The sequence below is a fragment of the Setaria viridis genome, chromosome 8 (assembly GCF_005286985.2).
Source record: "Setaria viridis chromosome 8, Setaria_viridis_v4.0, whole genome shotgun sequence".
NCBI classification, from domain to species: domain Eukaryota; kingdom Viridiplantae; phylum Streptophyta; class Magnoliopsida; order Poales; family Poaceae; genus Setaria; species Setaria viridis.
Window position 1 is genome coordinate 10,734,989 of NC_048270.2, and position 26,752 is coordinate 10,761,740.

Consider the following 26,752-nt stretch of genomic DNA (forward strand, 5'->3'; position numbering starts at 1 on the left):
TGCTATCAGTTAATCGAAAAATCATTCGTAGCTGTCATTTAACATGCATATAATACTATTTACTGAGAGTAGCCTAAGTATACAAATCTATAATAGGTGAAGGAAAAATATACAAGACACGACTATGACAGAGAACTAAAAACTTGTTCCGGAATATTGTGACATGTATTAGTTTGGTATTGTAATGTTTGACAGCGAGACATTCCCTAAACGGCTAAAGTTACAGCCGATAGTAGTTACTTCTTCCTTTCTACCTTTATTATTTTTTTTCTCTTCTTTCTTTTCTGGGTCAAGTCTTGCATCTTTGTCCTTTTCCGTTTCATAAATAATTGTGCCATTTCTGTTAGGTAGCCACGACAATGTCTATGCAGTCCACACAGATTGCCAGATGACCAGTGACCTACGGCCACGGGTGGACACCTTTCGTTGGCGCTATGGTTGCCAGCGGCATGTTACAATTGGACGTTTGTGGCAACGAAGGCCTATTGGTAGTTTGTAGTCAAGTACCCTATCTTTTAACTGTTATCGGGGATGCCCTTTGCATGTGAAGGACCGTGGACCGGAACGGGCGATTAATGGGGTAAATGGGAAGCCGATTGAGGGGCAATCCGTCACCTCAGATATTTGGATGCTAATTAGAAATATTAAATATAGACTAATTATAAAACTAATTGCACAGATGGAGTGTAATTCGCGAGATGAATCTATTAAACCTAATTAGTTCATGATTTGACAATGTGGTGCTACAGTAACCATTTGCTAATGATGGATTAATTAGGCTTAATAGATTCGTCTCGCGAATTAGCACAGGGTTCTGCAATTAGTTTTATAATTAGCTCATGTTTAGTTCTCCTAATTAGCATCTGAACATCCGATATGACACTGTTAAAGTTTAACACCTCGTATCCAAGCACCCCCTCAAATTTCTTCAAATAACCTCGACTAAAGTCACAAACCAATCCACAAGTCTCTCTTCTAGAAATATCAAGTCCCCTTAGCTATGCAAGAGCTAATAGATCTAGAAATAATGCTATGAACCAAATTAGAGACTAACGGAAGCGAGAAAGAACCCAAACAAGGATCGGAAAAAGAGATTTGAAAATCAACACAAAAGTACGTAAACTCCGCAAAACTCTTCGAAATATTCCGCAACTTCCGGAGAATCCGCACAAACCTTCGGAGAATCCGCACCCACGGAATTTCCGAATTATTCTTTGGAATATTCTACACCTACGGAATTTTTCGGAAAATTCTTCAGAATATTCCGTAGCTCCAAAAACAAGCTGCGCAAAGAAGTCGAACAAATCTGAAACTCGATCAAACGACCTCCAAAAATTACGAAATTTGAATCATAGACTCACAACAACATACCAAGACTATTCCCAGAGGCTCACTTAAAAAAGCTTAAGTATTCATCACGAATTCTGGAGAACACCAAAACCCTACCAAGAACTCGAGTCTTTAGGAAAACTACGAATTCAAGCCAAATCCGTGGAGGATTTGAGGTATCACATCATAGATGCTCACAAGGATCCTAGCAACAATTTTCCCCAACAAACCTTGCGGGATTTAGGCTCAAACTCGAAGAACAAAAATTCCCATGAAAATACCCTGAAAATCTCGAAAAAGAAAAAGGAAGAAACAACAAGATTTAGTCACAGATTTGAGACACAAAATCGACTAAATCACGAAGACAACATCTTTACAAGATGAGGACTAGCCTCCACCCTTCATCCTCCCATAGGACGGAGAAATCAAGAGAAAAGAAGCTCTCAGCCTCTCATCTCCCTCCTCTCCTCTCTCTAGGTACTTGGCTAGCCTCTAAGCAATTAAAATTAGGGTTCCAAGTCCTCCTCTAAACCAGCCAACTCTAATATATATATAGTCCATGGCTGATGATGAAAATACCCCTACAACTACAACTAAGATAACTACGCACGCAGGGGTATTTTGGTCTAAATTTTTGTAGACGCATCAGACAGACACGCCACCTTCACGACTTTGCTTCGCCTCGACGCAAGCTTCGTGATGATGCTGCATGCCCTCCTTCTCGAAGCTCCGGTCGCACCGAGCTCGCCCCCGGTTTTGAGGCCCAAATCGGAAAAATTGCTTGCATTCTGATTTTGAGGCCCAAACTACCCAAACCGTCCATCTCTGCTTGGCCGTCACGCGACCTTCTCAATGTCGACTTGTGTCCGGCCTCCGCTAAGCCTCCCGCTCGACTTGACTGATGCCGTCTCCATCCTGTCATGTTCTCTCACCCTTCCGTCCACCATGTGGATTGCCCATGACTCTACCCGGACTCCTCGGGTCCCTCGGTCCGAGCCACTTGTGTTCACCCTTCACCGGTCTTGGTCCATCGGCATGAACCTTTCGCTTGACCTTCACCGCACGCCGTCGGCCGTCATGTCCCATCCTACACTTGCACATCATAAGCTAAAAGCAACATCATTCCACATAACGTTGTCAATCACTCATCATCCAAGGGTGACCACCATTGGTTCTCAGTATGTTAAGAAACTATATATGAAACACAAAAGAAGTGTATCTGGGGACTTGACTGAAAAATAGATAATCTGACACCTGCATAGTCAATAGCAATCACTTAATTATGCAGTGGGAACAAGCACAACCCAACCTAACAATGTTCAAATCTTTATGTCAATGAAAGCTTGTAAATCATATTGTGATTACAGACGCTGTACTTTGAATTGATATTCAGCTGGTGTGTTTGCATGTGTCCAAAAAGTAATTCTGAGCCTGAAGTGAGAAACTGGAAAGAAGCAAACGCGAGGGACTCTTTTGCAAGACTTCATAGTGTGGACATCCCGTGAACGTATTGGGGGCCCTGTGGAGCTGCAGGAATATCTGCTGGTTTAACTCGCTTGGTACTCAGATAGAAGAACATCTGTTGTTCAAGCAAGCATTCCTATCCTATCTTTCCCGGTTCCACTTTCCCTTCTATATGCTTTTGTTTCATCTCATGAGAGATGGAGATCATACCGATGTTCAGTTCTTCGCTGGGCGCCATGGGCTCCCTTCTTCGGAAGCTCGGTTCTTTGCTGTTCTCTCCAGGGGATCAGGTGCCAGAGCCACTGAAGGACAAGCTCGAGATACTCTGCCTACTCAAACAAGATCTGGAAGAAATGATTCCCATGCTTATGGATCTTTCAAGGGTGGAAGCTCCCAACACCATGTCCAAACTCTGGATGAACGAGGTGCGCGATCTATCATATGACATCGAGGATTACATTGACAAGGCTGTACGCCCCTCCTACAATACTGGTGACGAGATCCCCTTCGAGATCGAAGAATTTTACATTCTGGTGCAGCACGCCCGCGAAAGATACCGAAGGTACGATCTTGGTCGTTGGGCATCCAGTCCTATGTCCATGGTTGCTGATGGACAAGTGAGGCTTCAAACAACGCCCAGCGAGGAAGCCACGGACCTCGTTGGTATTTGTGATTCGACAACCAAGCTTATCAATTTGCTTAGCAACGAAGCAGAGCAGAGGATGAAAGTAGTATCCGTGCTTGGACCTGAGGGAATTGGTAAGACTACGCTTGCCAAAGAAGTGTACCATCAAATGGGAGCACAGTTCGAGTGTCGAGCTTTTGTGCGAGCCTCAAAGATGCCTGATGCAAGGAGGCTTCTCCGTAGCATCATCTCCCAGGTCCATCACCATCAGAGACCCAGATATGGCCTCTGCGTGCAAGAGCTCATTGGCATCCTAAGAGAGCATCTCCAACATAAAAGGTATCGATGTTAACCTTGTGCTTCCTCCTTTTCCAAGAAGTTGTTTTGTTCTTTCTGGTTTTTTGCTCTAGTATGCAATGATTATGATTTAAAATCTTGGAACAATTATACTATACTCTATAACATATTTTTATTGGGTTTGGAACAATTTTTTCATCGACTGGAGAAATTTTGTTTTTCTGCAAAACAATTTTTGGTGGCTTACTGGTGGAACGTTTCTATTAGATTCTTCGGTCATTTTTTTCTTGTTCGACAACACATTTTTATTCAAATGGAACAATTTTAGTTATCTCTGAAGTAATATTGTCTAATAGCTTGCTAGTGGAATAATTTTGCTATATGTTTGGAATATCGTTTTCTTAGTTTGGAATGATTTTTTATGTATTCAACTGAAATATTTTAATGTTCACTTGGAACAATTTTTTGTAATAGCTTGTCACGGGCTTATAGCTATAGGACGAGGCCCATGATCCCATATTCCCATATGGAGGTGAAAAAACCCATGTAAAATGTTCCAAGGATTATGTGGGTTAAATCGGTTACCCTTAATGATGGGCCAAAGAGAATCATGGAAATTTAGGCCCAACGGATGTGCAGTGGAGGTTTAGGCCTGGTTTGGTTCCGCTTGCCGTCACATCGAATGTTTAGATACTAATTAGAAGTATTAAACGTATACTATTTGTAAAACCCATTACATAAGTGGAGGCTAAACGGCGAGACGAATCTATTAAGCCTAATTAGTCCATGATTTGACAATGTGTTGCTACAGTAAACATTTGCTAATGATGGATTAATTAGGCTTAATAGATTCGTCTCGCCGTTTAGCCTCCACTTATGTAATACGTTTGTAAATAGTGTACGTTTAATACTCCTAATTAGTATCTAAACATTCGATATGACACGTGCTAAAAATAAGTAAAGGGAACCAAACGCCCCTTATTATCTTCCATCCTGGTGGAATATCAGCGCCTGCTGCCTAAAAGTCCACCCACCTGTCCACAATAACCACAGTAATAAAGATGAAATCTGACAAAAGATAATTCGGAAGAAAAAGGGAAAATGATAAAGGCATATGCTACTATTGGCAAGAAACTTATTATGTTTCTTCTAACACAACAAGAAACTTTGAAAGTGGGATAAAAGAAGTTACCAATGTTTCAGATCTTACAAATAAACTTAATGACATTGAAGTTTATCAGGTCAAATAAGTATAAAGTAAAACTATCTGGGAAACGGGGGGCCCAAAACAAAACATATTTTCATGTTTCTTATTTTTGTCTTCACATTTTCTGTTATCATGTGTCTGAAGTTGCTATATATTCCACCTAGCCTGGCACAACATATTTGTAACATTTCTAAATTATTTGGCAGGTATTTCATTATAATTGACGGTTTGTGGGAAACAACGTCATGGGATATTGTTTACAGCACTTTCCCAGAAGATAGCCATGGTAGCAGAATACTAATAACAACAAATATTGAGGAAGTAGCTCTAGAGTGCTGTGATTATGAATCTGATGCTCTTTTTAAGATGGAGCCACTTAGTGGAAATTACTCCGCAGAATTATTCTTCAATAAAGTGTTTGGCTTTAAGCACTCTGAACAGTTGAAGGAAAATTCGGAACAAATTATAAGTACATTCGGTGGTCTGCCACTTGCTATCATTAGCATAGCTAGCATTTTAGCAAGTCGACCGGACAACTTAGAATTGTGGCGCCATGTGGAGGAGTATTTATCTTCAAGATTGAGAAATAGTCTCACTTCAGAAGGCATGCCAATAAGAGAAATTGTAGGCCTGAGCTACAATAGTCTTCCACACCATTTGAAGACATGCCTGCTATATCTTAGTATGTATCCTGAAGGGTATACATTTTTAAAGGCTGATTTGGTGAAGCAATGGAGCGCCGAAGGTTTTATAGTCGCAGAAGAAGAATATAGCAACACAGATGCAGAGTGCTACCTTGGTGAGCTTGTCTGCAGGGGACTGATACAACCCAATCATATCAATATCCCAGACGGTGTAATCTTCTATACACTGCACTCAACTGTATTTGAAATTATTAGGAACATGTCCATAGAAGAGAATTTCACCACTGTGATAGATTACTCCAATAACATCACAAAGCTTTCTACCAAAGTTCGTCGATTGTCTCTCAGATTCAGCAATACTAAATATGCAACAAAACCAGAAGGAATCACACTATCCTCGGTGAGATCACTAGTCTTTTATGGACTTGTTGAGTGCCTGCCTTGGATTATAAAGTTTAAGGTTCTTCGAATTCTAATCCTTGAAATATGGGGCGATCAAGAAGAGTTAGACCTCACTGGAATCGACAGATTGTTGCAGCTGAGATACGTGAAGATTACAACTGATATCACTGTAAAACTACCGCCCACTATGCATGGACTGCAATACTTGGAAACACTGGAAATTGATGCAAGAATAACTACCGTTCCATCAGATATTGTTCGACTCCCAAGCTTGTTGCACCTCCGTATTAATGCTGAGATAAATCTTCCCGATGGTATCATCCACATGATATCTCTACGTACGCTTCAATCATTTGACCTGAGCAGGAACTCTGAGGACAATATACGGAGCTTGGGTCACATGACTAACCTGCAAGATCTTCATCTCACCTATTCTACAGAACGGCCTGACCATCTGAAGAGAAACTTTATAGCTCTTGTCTCTTCCCTGGGGAAACATGACAAACTAAAATCTCTAATTCTCGCTCCTGGTGCTTCGTGCACAAGCATTTACTTAGACTGCTCATGGAGCGTGTCTTCTCTACCCATATTTATTCAGAGACTCGAGTTATTGCCACCAATTTGCATCTTTTCAAGTCTTCCGGAATGTATTGGACGGCTCCGAAAGCTATGCGTTCTGAAAATTGTTGTCAGGGAACTGACAGATGATGATGTTAACAGAATCGCCATGTTACAGGAACTCATTGTTCTCTCGTTATATGTCAGGCAACCAACTGGAGAAAGAATTATATTCAACTGTGCGGCATTCCCAGTTCTAAAATACTTCAAGTTCAGACGTGGTATTCTGCACCTTGCCTTTCAAGAAAAAGCAATGCCAAATCTTCGGTGGCTCGATCTAAAATTTAATGCCCACAAAGGAGAGCATTATGATGATATCATTACCGGCATCGAGAACTTGTTAAATATCCAAGATATCACTGTACGAATTGGGGCAGCCCCCGGTGCAGAGGAACCCGACAGGATAGCCGCAGAGTGTGCATTGAAGGACACCCTTTGTAGGTTTTCAAGGCCTCTGAGCTTCAGCATAGGAAGAGTCGATTCAATTGTGGAAGAGTACGTGACATTCATTTGCCCCCAAAACCTGTTTAGTGCCTTATAAAAAATAATTACTTGCCCTTTCTACTGTCTTTTTCTCACATATAATATAAAACAATCCAGTTTTATGTTAAATAATAGAAAATATTTGGTACAAATTTCTCATCGTATATGTATACTTGTAGAATATTATTCTACATTACTGCCTACGACAAACTGATATTGGATGTATCTAATCATCCAAGCCAACAAATTGGTGATAGATCTTGTTTTGTCTAGTTTTTTCTTTTCTTCCACATGGATGTCAAATTTATGACTGTCCAAGCTAATCGAAATTTAATTGGATCTGAACTATTATGGTCAAACTTATAATTTGGAGTTGGTTACTCAATAGCACTAAATAAAATAGGACGGGATAAGTTGCTTTATGAAGCACACAGTTAACTATGCGAATATATATGGAACTTAAAAGCGTGAGATAAATAAATATCAACTGAAAAGCTAGATCAAGTTTTACATTGTGTCCAATCTACATCTATGTTTATATCTATATCTAGCCTACAATAACTTTTTGTTCATCATCATCATTATTAATTGGTACCGTTTGCTAGTCTAATGTTGACTATATGATTTGTATATTTGTCTGAGATTGAACACCAAAGTATTCGACATTACTAATTGTTTCTCCTCTCGTATGTACGCAACAGAATGGATGATGCTGTTCTCAGGATTCCCCAGATTTCTGATCTGCTGGAAAGCTCTCCTAGTCCAGGTAACTACTCCACTCGTAAAAACTGCATAACCTTATTTTATTGGAAAATAATTTTGACAGATTCAAGCAGTCATATAAGCAAAGATTATACAACTAAACAATACAATTGTATAGCCAGATCTGAAAATGTAATTGAATTCTAAATGCATTTCTTATGTCTTAGATTATAAAAATAAATCTTGTAGTTGCTTTACAAGTTAAAGCCTACATCTGCAAATATAGTTCTTTTACAAAACTGATATCGATAATATATTTCTGAAAAAAGTCCAAATTACTCACTTCAAGTACAGAAAGTCCGGATAACCCTGTAAACTATTTTTTGGTTTAGTTTACCCCCTTAAACTATGTCATTGGTTCAATTTACTCCCTATTACAATTTATCTTTTTATTTGTTCATGTAAAACTGAAGTATTAAGTTAAAATTTTGCTGAGATGGTAGTAGACATCATAACACATGTTATAAAAATACATCATTAATTTTTTATAATTATTTTAATAGGATAGGACATTTAATAACAAATTAATACTTAGGATATAAAATTATATGAAAAATTCATAACATATTTTTTAACATACATTATGATGTCCACTAGCTACCACCCTGCAAAAATTTAAATTAAATTCTGACTTGGAGAAATAAAAAAGAAAAATTACATTAGGGGTAAATTGAACCAAATGTTATAATTTAGGGGGTAAGGTGAACAAAAAAATAGTTTAGGGGTTATCCAGAGTTTGGCTAAACCTGAGGGGAGGAATTTAGAGTTTTTTCCTTTTTTTTGAGGAGAATGGTAGGTGGAGCTCCCACAATTATTTTATATTAATGAGAAAGATATATATATATATATATATATATATATATATATATATATATATATATATATATATATATAAGAGGTTACATGGACAAGTCCAAAAAAACTAAAAAGAGAAGGGCACTGTTAAAAACTACTCAGCCAAATTTTTAACAACTTTTTCTATGGCTTTGCTCTTGGCACAACTAGAGCAAGCTCTTCTCTGAAAAAAAACACCTCTGACGTCCCAGTAAGAGGGTAGCATTGTCAAAATTTATTGCATTCCTATGGCACCAAATAGACCAACAAGGAACAATTACAAGTTCTATGAAGATGGTGCTATCAAAGTTCTCTCTCGACGCAATGATCATGTCCGGTGGAGAAACTGATATGGTATTACTGCTGATGTTAAGGAAGCGCAAGTCTGTGACCGTGACCCTTGCTTAATATATAAGTTAGCATAGCATCCACCTCAAACTAAAAATAATGAGCCAATTCCTCAATATCACTGGAAATTATATCACTGATGTGCCACTAAAAGTCCACCTCCCTTTTGTGCCACTGGTTCAAAACTTCCATCCATTTCATGCCATAACCATCAAATTCTCGCCATCTAGATAGGAAATGACTATTATGCCCCTTTCTCTGTCTCTTGCCTCTTCTCACCACCAAACGGCCCGCATGTCAGTGCTCTCTTCCTCATTCCGCCATCCCTTCTCTCTGTTATTTTCTCCATTGATTTTCTATGCTGCGCACGCGGTGGACAGGTGGAGAGGATCGGTAAGCTGACGACACTCCTACGGCAGGGTAGGCAGGTGTGGTCACGGCTAAGCTGGCTCTCTTGGCCTGCAGGGTAAGCGAGTGGCCTGGCGCATGGTGCCTTGCGATCCTATATAACTTCCGGAAGCATGTTTTTTGTTGGGCTTCCAATGTATATTGTCCATCGGAAGCGGTTCATCTTCTCCCTAACCCTAGCGCTCCTGCGCACCGTCTTCAGCTCCAGTTCGCGCGCCGCCACTCCCTGCGCCCCTACGCTGCCACGCGTGTCGACGCCTGTCGTCCCCCGCGGCCGTGCGGCGCCCTCGTATCCCCTGCCGCACACCGTCGTCCGCCTGCTCCCCTGCCGCACATACACCGTCGTCCGCATGCTACTTGCCACAGGCCGAGTGTCGTCGCCCGCCTGCTACTCCGCCACAGGCCGCACGTCGTCATCCACCTACTCCGCCACCGCGGGCCGCACGTCATCGCGTGCACCACCCCTAACGCCGCCATCGTCTGCCTACTCTGCCGCTGTGGGCTGCTGCCCGCCGCCGTCGTGTGTGCACCGATGCCACTGCCGTCACCGTAGAAGAGAAGAAACACCCAAAAGCTAATTTGAAAAATGTCGAATTTGGTATTGAGAAATATTGAATCTAATTTTTCGGATGTTGAAATAGATCATAAAAGTTCACTACGGGAAACCTTAAATTTGCCGAGTGTTTTCTTTTTGCCGAGTGTTTTTTCTCGGACACTCGGCAAACAAGCTCTTTGCCGAGTGCCAAGCCAAAAACACTCGGCAAAAAAAAAACACTCGGCAAATCGGGGCTTTGCCGAGTGTCAAATAAAAAACACTCGGCAAAGCCCCCTCTTTGCCGAGTGTCAAAAAAAACACTCGGCAAAGAGGGGGTTTGCCTAGTGTTTTTTTTACACTCGGCAAAAAAATAATTTTTTTTTCTCTTTTCACCATGAAATTTTTTCTACTCCCCACATACAACATGTGGTACTCCATGTTAAAATTTGGTATATTTTTGAATTTATTTGCTATATTTATTTAATTAATTGCATTTCAAGGGAATTTTTGGTATAAGTCAAATTTGAACTGCAAGTGATTCAAATTATGGAATAAAATGAGTAGAAAAATAATATTCATGTTATTTGGACCAATTTGAGACCTGACCCATGAAATGAAAAGAATTTCGAACATCTTGTTCAGGAAACACGACCATGAACGTGTGGCAGTAGTATTTTTAAATTGTAAAAAAACAATTAAAGTCTGAAAATTATGAGATTTGCCATGATGTGATGATATAATACGTGGAGGCTGTGGAAAAAATTGAGAAGGTTTTGCACATTTCATCATGTACTATGATTACAAACCGAAGCATCTCAGAAGAAGAATATTGTAACTTTGAGAAGGATTCGATAAAATTTAGAGTCGAAGTGACGGTCGAGTTCGGTTTGACTACAAAACTTTTTGTATAGTCAGTAGAGAACCTATATTGGTTCGTGTAAAAATTTGGTATTTTTTTGAAACTGTTGGATATTTTTTAAATTTTTTTCAAAAAACATTTGCCGAGTGTCGTATGGTGGACACTCGGCAAATCAACCGTTTACCGAGTGTCCACGTAGGACACTCGGCAAACAGATGGATGGCCCACAAATTAAAACACCCCCGGCCCGGCCCCCTCTCCCCACTCTCCACTCTTCCCCTCCCCTCCTGCCTCCTGCCTCCTGCATGCCTCCTGCCGCCGCCGCTGCCGCCGCACGCCTCCGGCCGCCGCCGCCGCCGCCGCCGCACGCCTCCTGCCGCCGCCGCCGCCGGCGCACGCGCGCCTCGAGGCTGGATCCGGCGGGCCCCCTCCCCTCTCCTCTCCTCCGGCCCCGCTGCCACACCTTCCCCCAGCCCCGCTGCCAGCGCCGCCCGGAGCCCCCCGCCGCCCGGCGCCCCCAGCCCCGCTGCCCCCGGATCCGCCGCCGCCCGGCGCCCCCAGCCCCGCCGCCCCCGGATCCGCCGCCGCCCGCCGCCCCCGGCCCCGGATCCGCCGCCGCCCGCCGCCCCCGGCCCCGGATCCGCCGCCGCCCGACGCCCCCCGCCCCGGATCCGCCGCCGCCCGACGCCCTTGGCCCCGGATCCGCCGCCGCCCGCCGCCCCCGGCCCCGGATCCGCCGCCGCCCGATGCCCTTGGCCCCGGATCCGCCGCCGCCCGCCGCCCCTCCACCGGATCTGCTTCATGGCGTGGCGGCGGGAAGCAGTGGCGGTGGCTGGCGGCGGTGTGGATGGTGGCGGCGGCGGCGGCGGCGGAGCAGGCGGCGACGGAGCAGGTGGCGGCGGCGGAGCAGAAGCAGGTGGAACATGATTTTTTTTTTATTATTTTCAATAATTGTTCGCCGAGTGTTTTCTGGGCACTCGGCAAAGTCTTTGCCGAGTGCCCGACACAAAACACTCGGCGAACTAGTGTTGGCCGACTAAACATTTGCCGTGTGCCGTTTGCCGAGTGTTACACTCGGCAAACGGTTCGCCGAGGGTATTCTGCCCTTCGCCGAGTGCCCCTGGCACTCGGCAATTTGCCTGTGTCCCGTAGTGGTTGTTGAATTGAGTATTTCTTTTCTACAAAATGTTGATCGATGTTTTTAAAAATGTTGAATATACTATTTTTAGATGTTGGTTTGATTTTATAAAATTTTGAGTTTAATATGTTAAAATGTTGAATTAAATTTCTAGTTGGACCTTTGGGCTTTAAATCATGAGGCTTAACTAGTTTCCACACGCCACAAAAGAGAGCCACAAAGAGCCCCTAGGGTCTAGACATGCAGCCGCTAGTGGAAATCCAATCTATCTTCGGGAAGAAAATATTCAACTCACCTTCCACTATTTAAGATTACTCACCTTCCACTATTTAAGATTGGTGCAAACTTAAATCAACATATGAGATTGGATCTGAGGAGAGCACAGTGAGTGCGCATGGCTTTGGGTGGACCCGGACACATGTCACCATGAGGTTTGCTCCCTTATATGGGTGGGTGGAGAGAATCTTTTATATTTAAAACTTTGATCTCATTTTTCTCTCGAATCGTGAATGTGTTTCAAATTCTGTTTAAACTATTGTATTTCTGAGAATTAATGTAAGATCCAATATGACTATTTTTTATATTTTTAAAATCTACATTTTAAATGAAGTATCTCAACATTTTTTAACGTAAAAAATATTATTGAGTGTGAAAAATGTTGAGCCAAGAAATGTTGGTGAATAAAAAAGTTGATGCGTGTAAAAACATATTAAGCAAGAATATTAGTGAATGTAAAAAAAGTTAAAGAAAAATATTGGTACACATAAAAAAGGTTGGGCAACGTGAAGAAATGTTGGTGACAACTCTTTAAAAAAATGTTGATGAGTGCCAACAAATATTGATGAATACATAAAAATGTTAAAAAAATGTTGTAATTAGGTTTAATATGGACTTTAAAGATGGATTGCTTATGTCTTCCGGAAGGCACGTCGGAGCTCCCGGCTGGCAGGCATGCATAATCACGAAGCAATCACGCACATGGGAGGACTAAGTCTTGTAAGCTGCATCTCCACGTTGAGGTGAAAGAGCATCAGGATCAAATGTACATGATGAAGAAATCGATCGATTAGTACAATCAGTTTGAACCACAGCACTATAGCACCGGCTACTGAGGAGAAACGCTCAATCTCCTCTGCAAATGGGTATTAAAATAACGGAGCTACTAGCGCTCGGACGTCTGATAGGAATTTTCGAATGCTCTATTACAACGGTGAAAATTAACTTATGCAATATTAGAAATCACTGTATGCACTGCAACACTAAAAAGACGTGTAAAAAGACGTGTAAAAATGACTCTTTTATCTGATTCTCAAATACAAATTCCGGAATACAAAATTCCAGCGGCAACGTGACACCATGTTTGATGCAACATCTATGGAGAGCGACATCACGTAGAGATAAAGTTTGCAACATTAAGATTTACCTTTTGCAACATTTCAAAAATATAGTCGTAACATATTAGAAATACTAATGCAACATTCTAAAAGTATATTTTTATTCAAAAATATCTGTAAAATAAATACAATTAGTTAATTACACAAAGAAGGTGCAACATGAAAAAATAACTATTGAAACATCTAAAATAAATTTTTGCAACATTCCAAAATAATTGTTGAAACTTCCCGTCACATGTCCAACATCCCGAAAATAACCATTTAAACATCACATATTAAGTGGATGTTTGGCAGCACTTCACCTCACAAAAATCAGCTCCATTCCACCGGCTCCACACTTTCCCAGCTTCACTCCACTAACTCCAGAAAAACATGGAGCTACTGCACGTGTTTGGCTAGTGGTAGTGCTCCAGCTCCAAAAACATGAGCGCTTGTTGTGAATAGTCTATTTTACCCTTTGTGAATGGGCCCACATATTTGTCTCTTCTCTTTTCACCCCTTCTCTTCCTCTGCTTGCGCTCGAAGTAATCGAAGTAATCAGAACCCAAATTTGGATCACTTGGATCACACCTATGGATTCGACGACGGCGACTACAAAATTCCTCTCCGGTGACTACGAAAATTCCTCGCCCTCAAAGCACGCCCCGTCCAGGACCGGGGACGCCGCTGGTGCCCACGCGGCGGCCTCCTCGCCTGCCGCTAGTGCAGGCGGCTGCTTGCTGGCTTCCTACCCGGCCACCAGCGGATGCGCCAGCGGTCGGAGCGACGGGATCGAGAGCGGTGGCACCACTCAGGCAGGGTGTAGAGGGAGACCTCACCGGCGTGCTTGGCGGCAGCAAGGTCTCGGAACTAGGGTCCTGGCGACAGGGACACGGTCGCCGAGGGATGTACGGGCGAGGCGGAAGCGCGCGACGGGGCCCGGATGGAAGGCGAGCGCGTGGTCGACGGCGTCAGCGAGCGTGTAGGTGCGCGCCTCCCCGTCCTAGGGGTACTTCGCTGCGGTGCGCTCGGAGGCCGGGGCCGAAAGCTCGAGGTCATCGAGGTGGAGCGGTGTCCCGTGCACGCGTTGCGGTCTGACGAGCAGGGACCACGTGGCCGACGCAGGAAGGGGGTGGCGAGGTTCGGCGAGCAAGGGCAGCGTGGGTGCGGCTGATGTGGGTAGGGGGCGGCGAGGCCCGACCAGCGAGGGTGGCGCGCATAGCATGGTGGCGGCAGGTGTGGGTGGCATGGAAAAATTAGAAACGAATCGGTACATCGTGTAACGAGTTGTAAAGGTGGGTAAATAACCCCCAACTCCACGAGGAAGTCTGAAATTGATGGTTTTGGAGCACCCCGTGAGGTACTCTAGGAAAATGTGGATCTGACCCCTAGCTCCACATTTTTTCTGGAGCTGGAGTTCATGGAGCTGAACGTGTTTGGCAGGCAATTTTGTGAAGTTGGTGAAGTGGAGCTATTTTTTCTAAAGTGGAGTGCTGGTAAACACCCCCTAACTGAAATCCCTTGCAACATCAGCGCACACCTATCACAACAAAAATATACAAAAGTTCCACGACAACATCTGTCCTGGGGTTGAAGGGTCTCCCCTGCTGCAACATCATCACGTGTCTATCGCAATAAAATCATGAAACCAAAACTTCCAACCACAACATGGTCACTCGGTTTGGGTGTCTGATTTTTGGTTGGGGTATCGGATGTCCTGACCGAAGCATTACCATTACCGTTAAAGTAAAGTTCTCCTTAGATATGGAAGGGGACACTTCCAAGCTCTCCTACCCTCACTCCATCGATCTCCTCAGCAGTCAGCTCCTCCCCTTCGGTGGTGGCCTGGTGGGGATGTAGGGTTCAAGCCAGCGCGACAGGCGTGGAAAGCGGGCAGCGCGGCGGCTCTGCGCTACATGATCTCATTCTTGTTTCGAGCAAAGTTAAAAGAAATCGGTGCTTGTAGCCTAAGAGGCAGAAGGGGTGAATTAGGTGAACTTAAAACCTTAAGCTATGACCTTAAGCTATGGCTTCAAATACCATTCATCAAAACATAGATTAGATCATGCTATCTACATGTGCATATATGGTTGATCTAGTAAACTTCTCACCCCCAAAGAGTTTTGCAACCTAGGAACAATCTTAGCAAGATTCTACTCTAGAATGTAAAGGCACTTAAGTTGCAAGTAAGAAATGCGAAAATGTAAAGGAGTGGGTTAAAAGGATGCAAATTTGGCACAATAATTTATCACGCATTATCGTTAGGCAAATGACACCCCTAGTCCACATTAGAGTTCCACCAAAGATATGCTCCCGGTCAGTCCCTCTTGGTCAAGGTCTTGGGCTCGCCATAAAGGCTCTCATCAAGCCGAATGAGAAGCTTCGCATGCATAAAGGCAAGGCTCACCACTCCCTTATGCTATTTCTACTACGGAGCTTCTCCATGAAGAAAGAGGTCTTCTCGTCCCCTGCACACGGACATCATCCCCGCTCCACACCAAGTTGGAGGGTCGAAGACTGGCTGGCGAGACACCAAGACCCCAAGGTGCCGGCGCACCAAGCTTACAAGGTAGGTTCACTCCTAGAACCACACACAAGGTAGCAAAACGTTGAACTCACTCGCTCTAAACCCATCCTAGCACTAATCACTCTCTAACATTGTGCTAATTGCTTTTGATGATCACTTTTAGCATTCTGGGGCATAGATGTGTTCATGATGTGCCTTGAACTCCAATGGACTCTTCACATTCTAGCCACTCCAAATGGGTGAGTACAAGGGGGTATAAATTACCCATGGACCTCAAATCGTCGATACAAAAACGTCTAGTAAAATAGTTCTACCAATTAGTTTGACGCTTAGTCCAGCGCTATAATTTGCCATAACTCTCAACTTTGAACTCCAATTTCGATGATCTTGTACTCGTTGGATTCTAAAAAAAACCAGTTGTTTTGATCAACTTTTGAGCACCGAATGAATCTCCAAAAGTCCGACGCAAACAATTTTCAAGCGTCGGATGTTCCGGGGTCATGACATCCATATATACACGGATATATACTCTTAGGATATTGTAAATATGCAAACTTCCATGGTAGCATCGGACCATCCGGTGCATGTCCTTGTATATTGATGGGATCATCCGGTGGCTATTTTTCAGCACATCTTATTTTGAGTATAACTTTTTACTCCAAAGTCTAATTTTGATGATCTTAGACTCTATCGAAAGTTTATGAAATAGTATAAATGATTCTGCAGAAATAAAAGCTATTTGGTCCACCGAAAAAATAATTATGCATGGGACAAGTCCAATTCATTTATCTCTTTGTCCCGGCTTCGATGTCTTTATTTGTGTTGCATCCTTGGAAACTATAAAATCCCACAAGAGCTCATTCTTGATACACATGTTAGTCCCAATAATAATATTGTCATTCAAGCACCGAAATCACAATTATAGGATAGAGAGCCATTTTTCCTATAGAAGCGGGCGGTGTGGCATCGGTGATGTGGTGTGTGACACTGGTGCTGAATGGGCTGGTTCAGTTCCCACACAGGACAATTTGGTCATTTCTGAAAAAAAAAACTGACATGTTGTAGTTAGATAACGGTAAGAAATTGATGGCAATGACATATAAGGGATAGAAATTTTGAACAGTGCCACTAGAGGGAGAAGGACTTTTTCAGTAGCGTGGCACCAAATTGAAGGGATATGTATAATTTTCAGTAACACTGCGGGATCGGAATTGGCTCAAAAGTAATTTAATTCCCCCCGCCACTGCGTTGCACAGGAGGAATCTGCCAGGTGGTTTCCCCTCCCTCCGTCCGCTCACGTAGTCACGTGTTCATAGTTGGTCCTTGCTCATCGCCATCCCTCTCCCCGTCAATCAGTAGCGGTAGTTGTGCGCGTTGCTGACGCGGGATGAACGATAAGTTTGCGTGTCAGGGGAACTAGTTGCTGGCAGGCGGCACTGCCACCGAGCAACTTCCAAGCGAGGAGATGCCGCAGCTTTTGGAACCGCGTCGCGAGTTCTTGCTGGATTCGCTGGGGACAGGGCGCGAACTCATTGAGCCAGCGCGATGCAGTAGCGAGCTATGGCCGAATCCTGTGGCGCCTAGCTTCAAAGTCGCAATCTTTCAATGCTTTTGAGCGATCGGTAAAAGATGTCTCCTTCGATCGAAAAATGCAACCGAATTGTCTTAGGTTTTTTCTTGCTCTGCTATTAGTTCAGAATGCTACAACAGTACTACTCACTCAGTATACATGGATTTTAAAAACTTAAGTTCTTGACGAATGATGTTTATTAAGTGAAGTTGTGCTAAAATAGAAAAAAAAATTCCTTTTCCTTTTATTTTGTTAGTTAATTGCTCAGCTCTTTGCTTCTCTCTTCCTTTTGCAAAGTCAACGGAGCAGGTGGAGCTCCTTGGCCGGATGTGCATAAGGCAGCAATGCCACGATCGAGTAGTGGGCAGTATGCCCTATCTTGTACAGAGTAGTTGGTAAATACACTCATAGCTTTGTGTACTTTATTTTGACTTTGTACTCTATAAACAGTAGTCGGGCAGCTGCAGCTCAAGTAGTTCAGCAGCACCAATTGAATCTGAGTGTGTGTGTTCTGTTCTCTCATCTTCTTCTCCTACCTCCAGCTCTAGAGTGTGCGTGTGTTTGCGAGTCAGCTCAGGGAGTTCACCTCAGCCATTGCCAACATATTTAAGTGAGACAATGGAGGAAATTGTAGAGTAGCGATTGGAATTTAAGGTTGTTAATTTGTCCATTAATTAATTTATCAAATTGAATTGTAGCTAACCATCCACTTAATACTTATAAATTATAATTGTTTGGCCTGCTATCATTTCCTATCTCTTATCAGCAAATTTGGTTATGGTTTTACTGTTTCAGGCTTGGACATGCACAAGCTACAACAGGTAGTGATGAAGACCCGCTGGCTGAAGCCTCAAGAAGTTCTGCAGATATTACGGAATCATGAATTGTTCATGATCTCACATAAGCTTCCACAGAAGCCACCGAGTAATAAATGCAGCCTTTGGTTTCAGCCTGTAAATATATGATCAAAGCCTGCGCACATTTGGTTGCTTTAGCACTGAATGCGATTCACCGAAACTGCAGGTGGTTCTTGGTTTCTTATTAACCGAAGAGTACTTCGGTACTTCCGAAATGATGGATTCGAATGGCAAAAGAAGGAGAATGGGAAGAGCGTTAATGAAACCCATGAGCGCCTCAAGGTCAGTTCATTTATGTTTTGTTAAACACTCAGTTGCATGATGGTCTAGCTAAGAGTATTTCTGTTCCGATGGTGGAAATTTTAGGTTGATAACATGGAAGCACTGAATTGCTACTATGCTCGTGGAGACAAAAACCCTACATTTCAGAGGCGGATATATTGGATGCTTGACCCGTAAGAATTATTTACTCTCTCTGCTCTTCACGTTTTTATGGTTCTGAAAGTCTTCATACAGATGTTTCTTGTCCTCTGGGTCTTTTCACTCATGGAAGAAAAATCTGACCATTTCGTTTTCATAACTACGCGTGCAGCACTTACATTCTTCATAACTCCATGCAGTACTACTTATATTCGTGTCCTATGGTATAGGTTATTGCATTAACTCACATTCACAAGTTATTAATGTCGATGGCTTATGTGCACTTGTGTTATTTTCTGAAGCTCTACCCAGGACATTACCAAGAGCTAGAAATTTTCCTCAGTTATATCTGGGCCATTGTGCGTGATCAGCCTCATAGAACCGTTACATTTTATCTAGTTGGAGAAACCAGACGGTTCCTAACTTGTGTATTTGATATATCATTTACAACTTTCTTTTAGGAAGGAAAATGATTATTTTGATGGTTGACGTTTATGTGAAAAATTTATTTGCATTTGTCTTTTTTTCTCGAGCCGTCTATTTATGTTGCCAATGCAGCCACACATAGTATTTACGTTCAGTTATTTGGCTCGCTGCCAACTGAGTGCAACTGTTCGTTTCTCCCACGCGCCTCCTGACAAACCCTTTCACTCTCTCGTTGACTCTCTTCCTCAACGATGCAAAAATGTCAAGAGCTACGTTTCCAGGTGGTAGGGCAATCCCAGATCTAGATATGGATGCATAAGAAGCAGGATCAGGGTATGATATCATGTCACATTTTGTCAATCTGTTTTCATTCTCTTTGCTTGAATTCCTTTCTTAACTATATTGTGATTGCTCTTCCTCCTCACTGGAAAGTTTCTGGAGAGACATTTTCAGATCTAGTTATGAGCATCACCAACAACTTCACGTATCCAAAATATTTCATTAGGTTCAGAGTATAGTATGCCGAGGTTAGCGCATCGTCCCTTATTCTCCTAGAGCATGGTCATTTTCCCCTTGTGTCATGAAAACTGAAGATGTTGGTGAGTATGGCACTATCAAATTCTATCCATGAAGGACAAACACCTGTTTCACATCACCTTTCCTGTGTTGATTGGGAAAAGAAGTCATGTTAGGATAGAGAGCTTCAACCACAAGGCCCACATGTGACATGAAAATAAGAACATGAACTAAGGCAGGTTGTGGTGGTTCTTGTTGTGAGTTTAGAAAGAAATTAAAGGAAAATTTCATTTAACAAGATCTCTTGCAATCTTGGAACATTACGTTAAGTATACCTTGGTGACTAAGGCAACTATTTTATGTAATAATTTTAGTACTTCTTTGTTTTTTGTTTTCCATTGCTTGCTTAGTAGGGTTCTTAATTGAGGCATTTGGTTATTAGGGTTTTGCCTGCAAATTGCTTGCCTTTTCCAATTGTGTTCTTCTGCATGTTTGGGCTTTTCTTTTTTGGCAAATGATAAAATATCAGACCAAATGTTGAATATGGAGTTGGGAAATGGTCTATAATGTTGAGACCAAGCATGTCCAACTGTCTTGGCGAATGGATGCACACGCTACTTTAAAACTTGATTATCATAACTATTCCTATATATGTACATGTACATGACCTATTATGAAGTATTCTGTGACAAAAGTTGATCGGATTGCAAACTCTGAGGCTTGCTTCAAGAAGTATTAAAATAACTTAGATGCTTTCAGTGCGTTTAACATGGTAGTTGTGGGCCTTTATTATAGCAATAATAAAGTTTCAACTTACATTTGAGATTATTTGGGTATTATTTGGGTAGTACCACAAAGATTGTTAGGAACTGAAAGATTAGAATCATAACGATTTTTTTGTTAGTTTTGGTTGTAATATTTTTTTTACAAGTTGCTAGTTGTAGATAGAGCTGTTCTTACTCAAGTAGTGAACGAGAAGTCTACTAGCTAGTAGGTCTGTAGGTGTAATTGCTTTTGGATTATCATTGTGTACTTGCTAGTGATGTATTATATGAAATCAGCTAAATTGAGCAATGTAAATCTTTTGTCTCGCTAAGAAAAACCGTGTGTATTACATTATATTACCAATCCCTCTTCAACAACGACTGTCTGATTTGAGTAAGACAATGCAGACGACTCCCTACTCCATCTGAAACATGAGCATTATGTCAAGCAGTTTTGATAGCACACAGTTTAATTTATGAATAGAAAATACATAACCAATCCAAACGAACCATCTGCTTTTCGTTTGATAAATCTGATGGTAGGCATAAAACCTGTCCGCTAGTATGAAGATAACTCAGACGGTTCCAATATTTAAACACATATTTTCTATTGATAACTTCCTGACCGTCACCACATATAGCCATCTGCATTCCTGGTGAATTAATATAATTTTTGTAAACCTGAACCATCGGTTTATGAGAGTCCTGTAGATAGGTGCAAACCTGCATCATCTACAGATGGTGTTTGGTAGTACTAAAACCGTTTGTGATGGACTCAATGAGTCCTGTAGATAGGTGCAAACCTGCATCATCCACAGATGGTGTTTTGGTAGTACTAAAACCGTATGTGATGGACTCAATGCAGACTTTGGTTTCACTTTTTATAGCAGGAGCCTATTTTACCGATCACCCTCTAGTACAGACTCCATGAAAACCCTCCTGTATCTTCTTTTTAAATCTTTCATATTCATTTTTATTGCCCCGTTTTAGTGTATTGATGGTAGTATACCAGTTGTGATGCACTGCTGAGAAGATGGTAATATACCTGCCATTTTCATGACTTTGACTTCTACTTTTTGTTATGATCTGTTTTTTTTATTTTCTCGAATCTCATTGGCCAGTATGTAAATCAATTTGCCTCTTGATAGGAGCAATTCATCTTTGCAGGGCTTATGAGCACATTGTTCTTCTCCACTATAGAGATGTTCCAGAGGTTTGACTCCTTTCTCTTTCTTTTGGCAATGAAAATAAGCAATTTCGATGCTTAACTAGGACGTTATTTTGCTCCGTTAGCTAGACATCATTCTACTTTGATACTCAATAATATTACATTATTACAGATCAAGACATGCATTGGATGCATCTTTGATCGCTGGTTTATATCGTGTCTCACCTTTATTTATTGATTGTTTACTAGGGCAGCAGCTTTTCAGAAACAGCACGAAATGATTCTTTCACATTGAATCAGAACAGCAGTACTCCTACCAGAGCTGAATTATGCAGTTCATCCGGTTGGACAAGTGAGACACCTTTACCATTTCCACGATCTGCATATGAAGTTAGTCCCCGAACAGCGAATATAAACAATGAAAGAAAAAGCACAAGTGGATCTCATTTAATTCAACATAAGAAAATTTTTGAAAAGCAGTTGAGTCTGGAAGACCAAGAAGATTCCGATGTTACAGACAAGGAAGTTGAAAATCTTCCTGACGATATCTTTAATGAACTGGAGTTTAGTAGAGATCATACCAAAGAAACTGGAACCCAACCATGTCATAATAGTTGCTTATCCATTCACGAAGCATTTGCAGTTTCACATGGTGTGTTGGAGAAATCTGCATTATCTATTCAGAAAAACTTCAGGTGCTGGAAAAGACAAAAAGAATTCCTAAAGTTGCGGAAATATGCCATCAAGATCCAGGTAAGCTTGCATAGTAAAATATGTGCAAATTAATCACCATTCATACTACTTAGGTTGAAAATTCAAAACGTTTTATACAGATGATAGGCTAACCCTTATCTTTATATTGATAGGCACAGGTGAGAGCTAATCAAGAAAGAAAGAAGTACATGGAATTATGAAAGGAACCGGTGCTCGTATACCTGAGAGTGGGAGGGGTGAACTAGGTAATTTTAAAATCCATAACCTATCGCTCCTATGAACATAAAAACTAGATTATACTATCTAGACGTGCATCTAAGGTTGATCTAATGTAAACCGTCCATGCATAACCAATTCTATTAAGAACTACTCTAAAAATTAAAGGCACTTTAGCTGCAAAGGATGAAATGCGAAAATGTAAAAGGGTGGGTTAGCGAGAATGGAAACTAGGTAGGGTGATATATCCGGTGGTGTTGGTAGAGAAATACCAGTTCTAGTTCACAACTACTAAAAAAGCTCAATGCTGCCGGTTCATAAACCCCATCACCGCTGATTTAGGGTTTCGCATGATTTATGTCGGTAGTGATAATTTCGTACATCATAGTCAGTTTGTGAACTGACAGTAAAGATGCACATAACTGACGATTTAAGACATGAACCGACAGTGATAATACTTCTTTCACTGTTGGGTTGTGTACCAGAGTGATAATGTTTATTTCATCAGTGGTCTGTGACTCAAATTGGCTGCGAGAGTTTCCATTTCACCGTCGATATAAACTGGCCATGATATTTACAACTACAAAAAACTTTGTTGATTAGTGATTAATTGAAATAATATGCCATAAACATGATTTTTGGTGTTATAAACTATGATTTATGACAATGGTATGACGAATACCATTTGTCACTAATTGAGTCTCATAAATCACGACTTGTGACCTTCCTTATTTTAGTGCATCAATAAATCTATGACAACTACAGAACGTTAGTAAAAACATCATAAACTAACTCCTACGTAGATGCCACACTGGATAATAACGTGGTGTGTTAGGCTATGTGGCTGACATGTGACGAATTGTTTAATCATTACTTGATTTATAATCAATTCTTATTGGATGGAGCCTAATATTTAGGTCTGTCACAAAATGTAATTGGATCAATTCTTGTTGGACCAAGTCCAATATTTGTTGTTGTCATAACTTGTAATAGGTCCGATTTTTGTTGGACCAAGCCCAAAATTTATTGTCGCCATAACTTGTAATAGGACCTATACTTGTTGGACCGAGTCCCATGTTGTTTTCTGTTCTGTTAAGATGGATTTAGATTTAATGGAAACCATTTTGGGCCCAATTATATGCGGGCTAAGCTTACATATAGCCGACATTGGAACTAAAGCATTTCACTTGACAGCCCATCTTATTCGTACATAACACACATATACCATCACAAATTATAAATTATTGTTTATCTCCATTGATCAAGCACAAACATATTATTCTTCAGAGATAACAAATCATTATACATGATATAACTCTCCCATGAAGAATAAAGCTGACCTAAGTAGTTGCTAGGACACGAGAATATGCCTGCAAACAAAATCATTGACCTTACCTTCTAAAGGCCTCCAATTTCCTAAGGAGGAACTCTATTTCTTGTATTGCTTTCTTCAAATTCTCATTCTCCTTTGACTGCATTGTCATTGTTGCATCGAAAGTTTCTACTTTCATCTTCAAGTCTGACATCCTGGTGGCGCTACCGACCAGGATACTGGCTGGCCCGATAAGTGAGCATGCTTCATACGGGATGTTTGGGGCACGACACAAGATGGTTTGAACCACAAGTTGATCTCCTGATAGAAAGATTTTGGCTTGATATCTTGTACTGTAAGATTGTAACCGAACTAGATTGATTTTCTTGTAACAACCGACTAGGATTAAATCCTATTCGACTTGTAACCCTAGGTCGTCGGCTATATAAGGCAGCTAGAGACTTCCCCCTGAGAGACACGATTCCATACCTCACCATTGCTGACCTAGCTTTGATGAGTAGGGTATTACACCACCTTGGTGGTCCGAACCTGTCTAAACCTTGCGTCTTTGTGTTACCATTCGAATTCTTGGTCTTGCAATCCCCTCTGCCTACAAATCTACCATCTACCCCCCAGGTGGACTGCCAGACTAGAAATCCGACAAAGTCTTTGAACACTTTCTAATGATCAGCAACTTATTATCGTGGTTGTGCTGCTTCTTGTTTCTTTTCTTCAAGTTCATCGTGAAGCTATTTTAAAGAAACTCCATGACTTTGAACTTGTTGGTGAGGCCGAGTGTGTGGCCTCCTATTCAAGAAATGTACTTTTTTTAAGGAAAATGATAACAAGTACAAAAGAAGGAGAGCTTGTCACAAACAGCATCTAAACAATAAAAATATACCGAAGATCTTCTTAGTCACTTTCTTCCTTCAATTGTTCAGAGCCTATCGAAGCTTGAAAAATGCATTCAGTAAGGGAAAGGGACACATGCAAACACCCTCACCACACAAGGTTTTGACAACCACAACAACCACTTGCTACCAGCAATCGAGATCTATGATCCACTTAAAGAGCATCAGCTGGGGGATCACCCAAAGCAATGAAATCTTGCAATCCTTCACCAGCAAAATAGAGTATTGGATGTTGGCCATCAATTTTGCTGGGCCATTTGATTGCAACTTTGTTGAAGGCCAAAGTATTCAAGGTGAAGGATTACAAAATAGAGTATTCAAGGCACAAATGACCAAAGTAGCCAGGCCGACCAGCAATCCTTTGTTGAAGTCATCTATTGAATTAGTCATCTCATATGAACTTGCATGGCATATTTGCGTTGAAGTTATCTCGCCATTTGCTGGCCACGACTTGTACCAGTACAACATCATATAGTGTCCCGTGGAGGGGTACAATGTGCGCTCTTACATGTCCCATGGAGGGGTAAGAGTGCAGAAGGGGATTCCATTTTCATTGCGTTTGCATTCTTTCAAAATAATGTGAGTGGAATCAAATTTTTTTTCCTGAAGTATGCATGTTCCATTGTGGTAAGTTTGATGTATTCCCTTATCGAGAGTATATGCAGCATATTGTTAAGTGTCATTCTTGGAGATTTATTGCATATACTTTTCCATTGCCGGTATATTTAATGAACTTGGATGCCTACCTAGTTTTACTCTTTGTATCGCATTTGGTTATTTAAATTATTACCTAATGAACTTCTGGTGTAAATAGCTTATTAAAACAGTCTGCTTAGTGTGATTTTCTCAATCTCACTCTTGCATTACTCTTTCTAGGTACATGAGGAATGTTGGCGGGGATGGAACTAGCGGCACATACACCTCTAAAGTCTACAGTTGATATTAGTGTGCTGTAATAAATAAGTAACATTTAATTTATGGAGTTTTTTATTTGAATGTTAAAGTGCTGTTGGAGTTATACTTATTGTTTCCTTGGGCTTTATTTATTTACGATGATCTTTCAGAGCACCTTCTTTATCTATCCTTTGTTGCTTCATTTATTTTGTTGCTTCTACATTATACTTTGTATATGTGGTTTGCTGCTGAGTTTTGTACTCCAACGTGTTGCAAGGGTGTTTTGTGGCATCTTGGGCATTTGCGGCGCCTGTGGTGGTGTTTAGTGGCTTATGGGATATTTGTGTTGCCAGGGGTGTTACACGCCCTGATCAACATGGGCCGGCTAACCTAGCTTCAAGAGATTCGTGTAGCGATAAAAGGTTGAATCAACGCCCAGGCAATCTAAGCGTCCATGTTAGTGCACTAGCAGTTAGCGTGCCAATTGGTGAACCAGAAGCGCACTAACCAGTTATAGCTTTTCCCTTAGAATATTCCCTCAAGGAAAAAAAAAGAGGGATGCAACACTTAACTAAGCACTAATTGAGATAACCGAAGGCTCAACATATAAAAGATCATGTAAAGAGTGAGGTTGATTAATGCACCAATATAATTAGTTAAGGTAATTTGCACCAATTAAAATGTAAGGGATGAATGGCACACTTTAAAAATACTTAAGGGATTAAAAATACACTTTTCCCTAAAACTAAAAGGGAGTAATCTAATTAGATAAGTAAGGAAAAGATTAAACCCTACCCTGCCCTGCCTCTCCACCTCTCCCTGCGCCTACTCCCCTCTCCCACTCAAGTTACCCTTCACCCCTCGTCTTCGCGAAGCACTCTAACATGGCATGTTGGTTTATTTGGTGTCATAGAAATAGCATCATTTTTTACAATGGGCTCTTTCACTGATGGAGAGCTACTTTCAAGGAGTTATAGTTAGTTTTGCTTAGAGCTAAACCAAGTGTCAGACATTTGTTAGAAAATTGGCTGAGTAATTTCTAATTGTAATTTTTGGGTCTGCCACTTTTGTACCTTCTAATTATGTAGGGGTTCCCCTGCTGTCCTTGTAAAAAAAGGATGGAGGGTGCTC

At 41.6% G+C, this 26,752-nt stretch overlaps 1 protein-coding gene across 6 annotated transcripts; it reads left to right on the top strand.

Moving 5' to 3' along the window:
- Positions 1-2,831: 2,831 nt before the first annotated feature.
- Positions 2,832-25,808, top strand: LOC117866623 (disease resistance protein RGA5). 6 transcript variants are annotated; one of them, XM_034750881.2, is made up of 10 exons: positions 2,833-3,757; positions 5,129-7,081; positions 7,771-7,835; positions 18,219-18,347; positions 18,447-18,562; positions 18,647-18,735; positions 21,574-21,619; positions 21,824-22,327; positions 22,441-22,533; positions 25,604-25,808. In XM_034750881.2, exons 1-9 carry the CDS (start codon positions 2,991-2,993, stop codon positions 22,486-22,488), a joined length of 3,717 nt encoding a protein of 1,238 aa, XP_034606772.1. In that variant the 5' UTR covers positions 2,833-2,990; the 3' UTR covers positions 22,489-22,533; positions 25,604-25,808. The 6 variants fall into 6 exon arrangements, 5 of the variants coding, with proteins under 5 accessions (XP_034606774.1, XP_034606775.1, XP_034606778.1 ...); XM_034750882.2 differs by lacking the exon at positions 25,604-25,808 and adding an exon at positions 24,052-24,533; XR_004642950.2 differs by lacking the exons at positions 22,441-22,533; positions 25,604-25,808 and adding an exon at positions 19,394-19,459 and having other exon boundaries at positions 2,832-3,757; positions 21,824-21,907.
- Positions 25,809-26,752: the final 944 nt, after the last annotated feature.

Coding starts and splice junctions, on each gene's coding strand:
- LOC117866623 (XM_034750881.2), top strand. CDS start 2,991: ATGGAGATCATACCGATGTTCAGTTCTTCGCTGGGCGCCATGGGCTCC. Junction 3,758..5,128: donor GAGCATCTCCAACATAAAAG/GTATCGATGTTA, acceptor ATTATTTGGCAG/GTATTTCATTATAATTGACG. Junction 22,328..22,440: donor AATATGCCATCAAGATCCAG/GTAAGCTTGCAT, acceptor TTATATTGATAG/GCACAGGTGAGAGCTAATCA.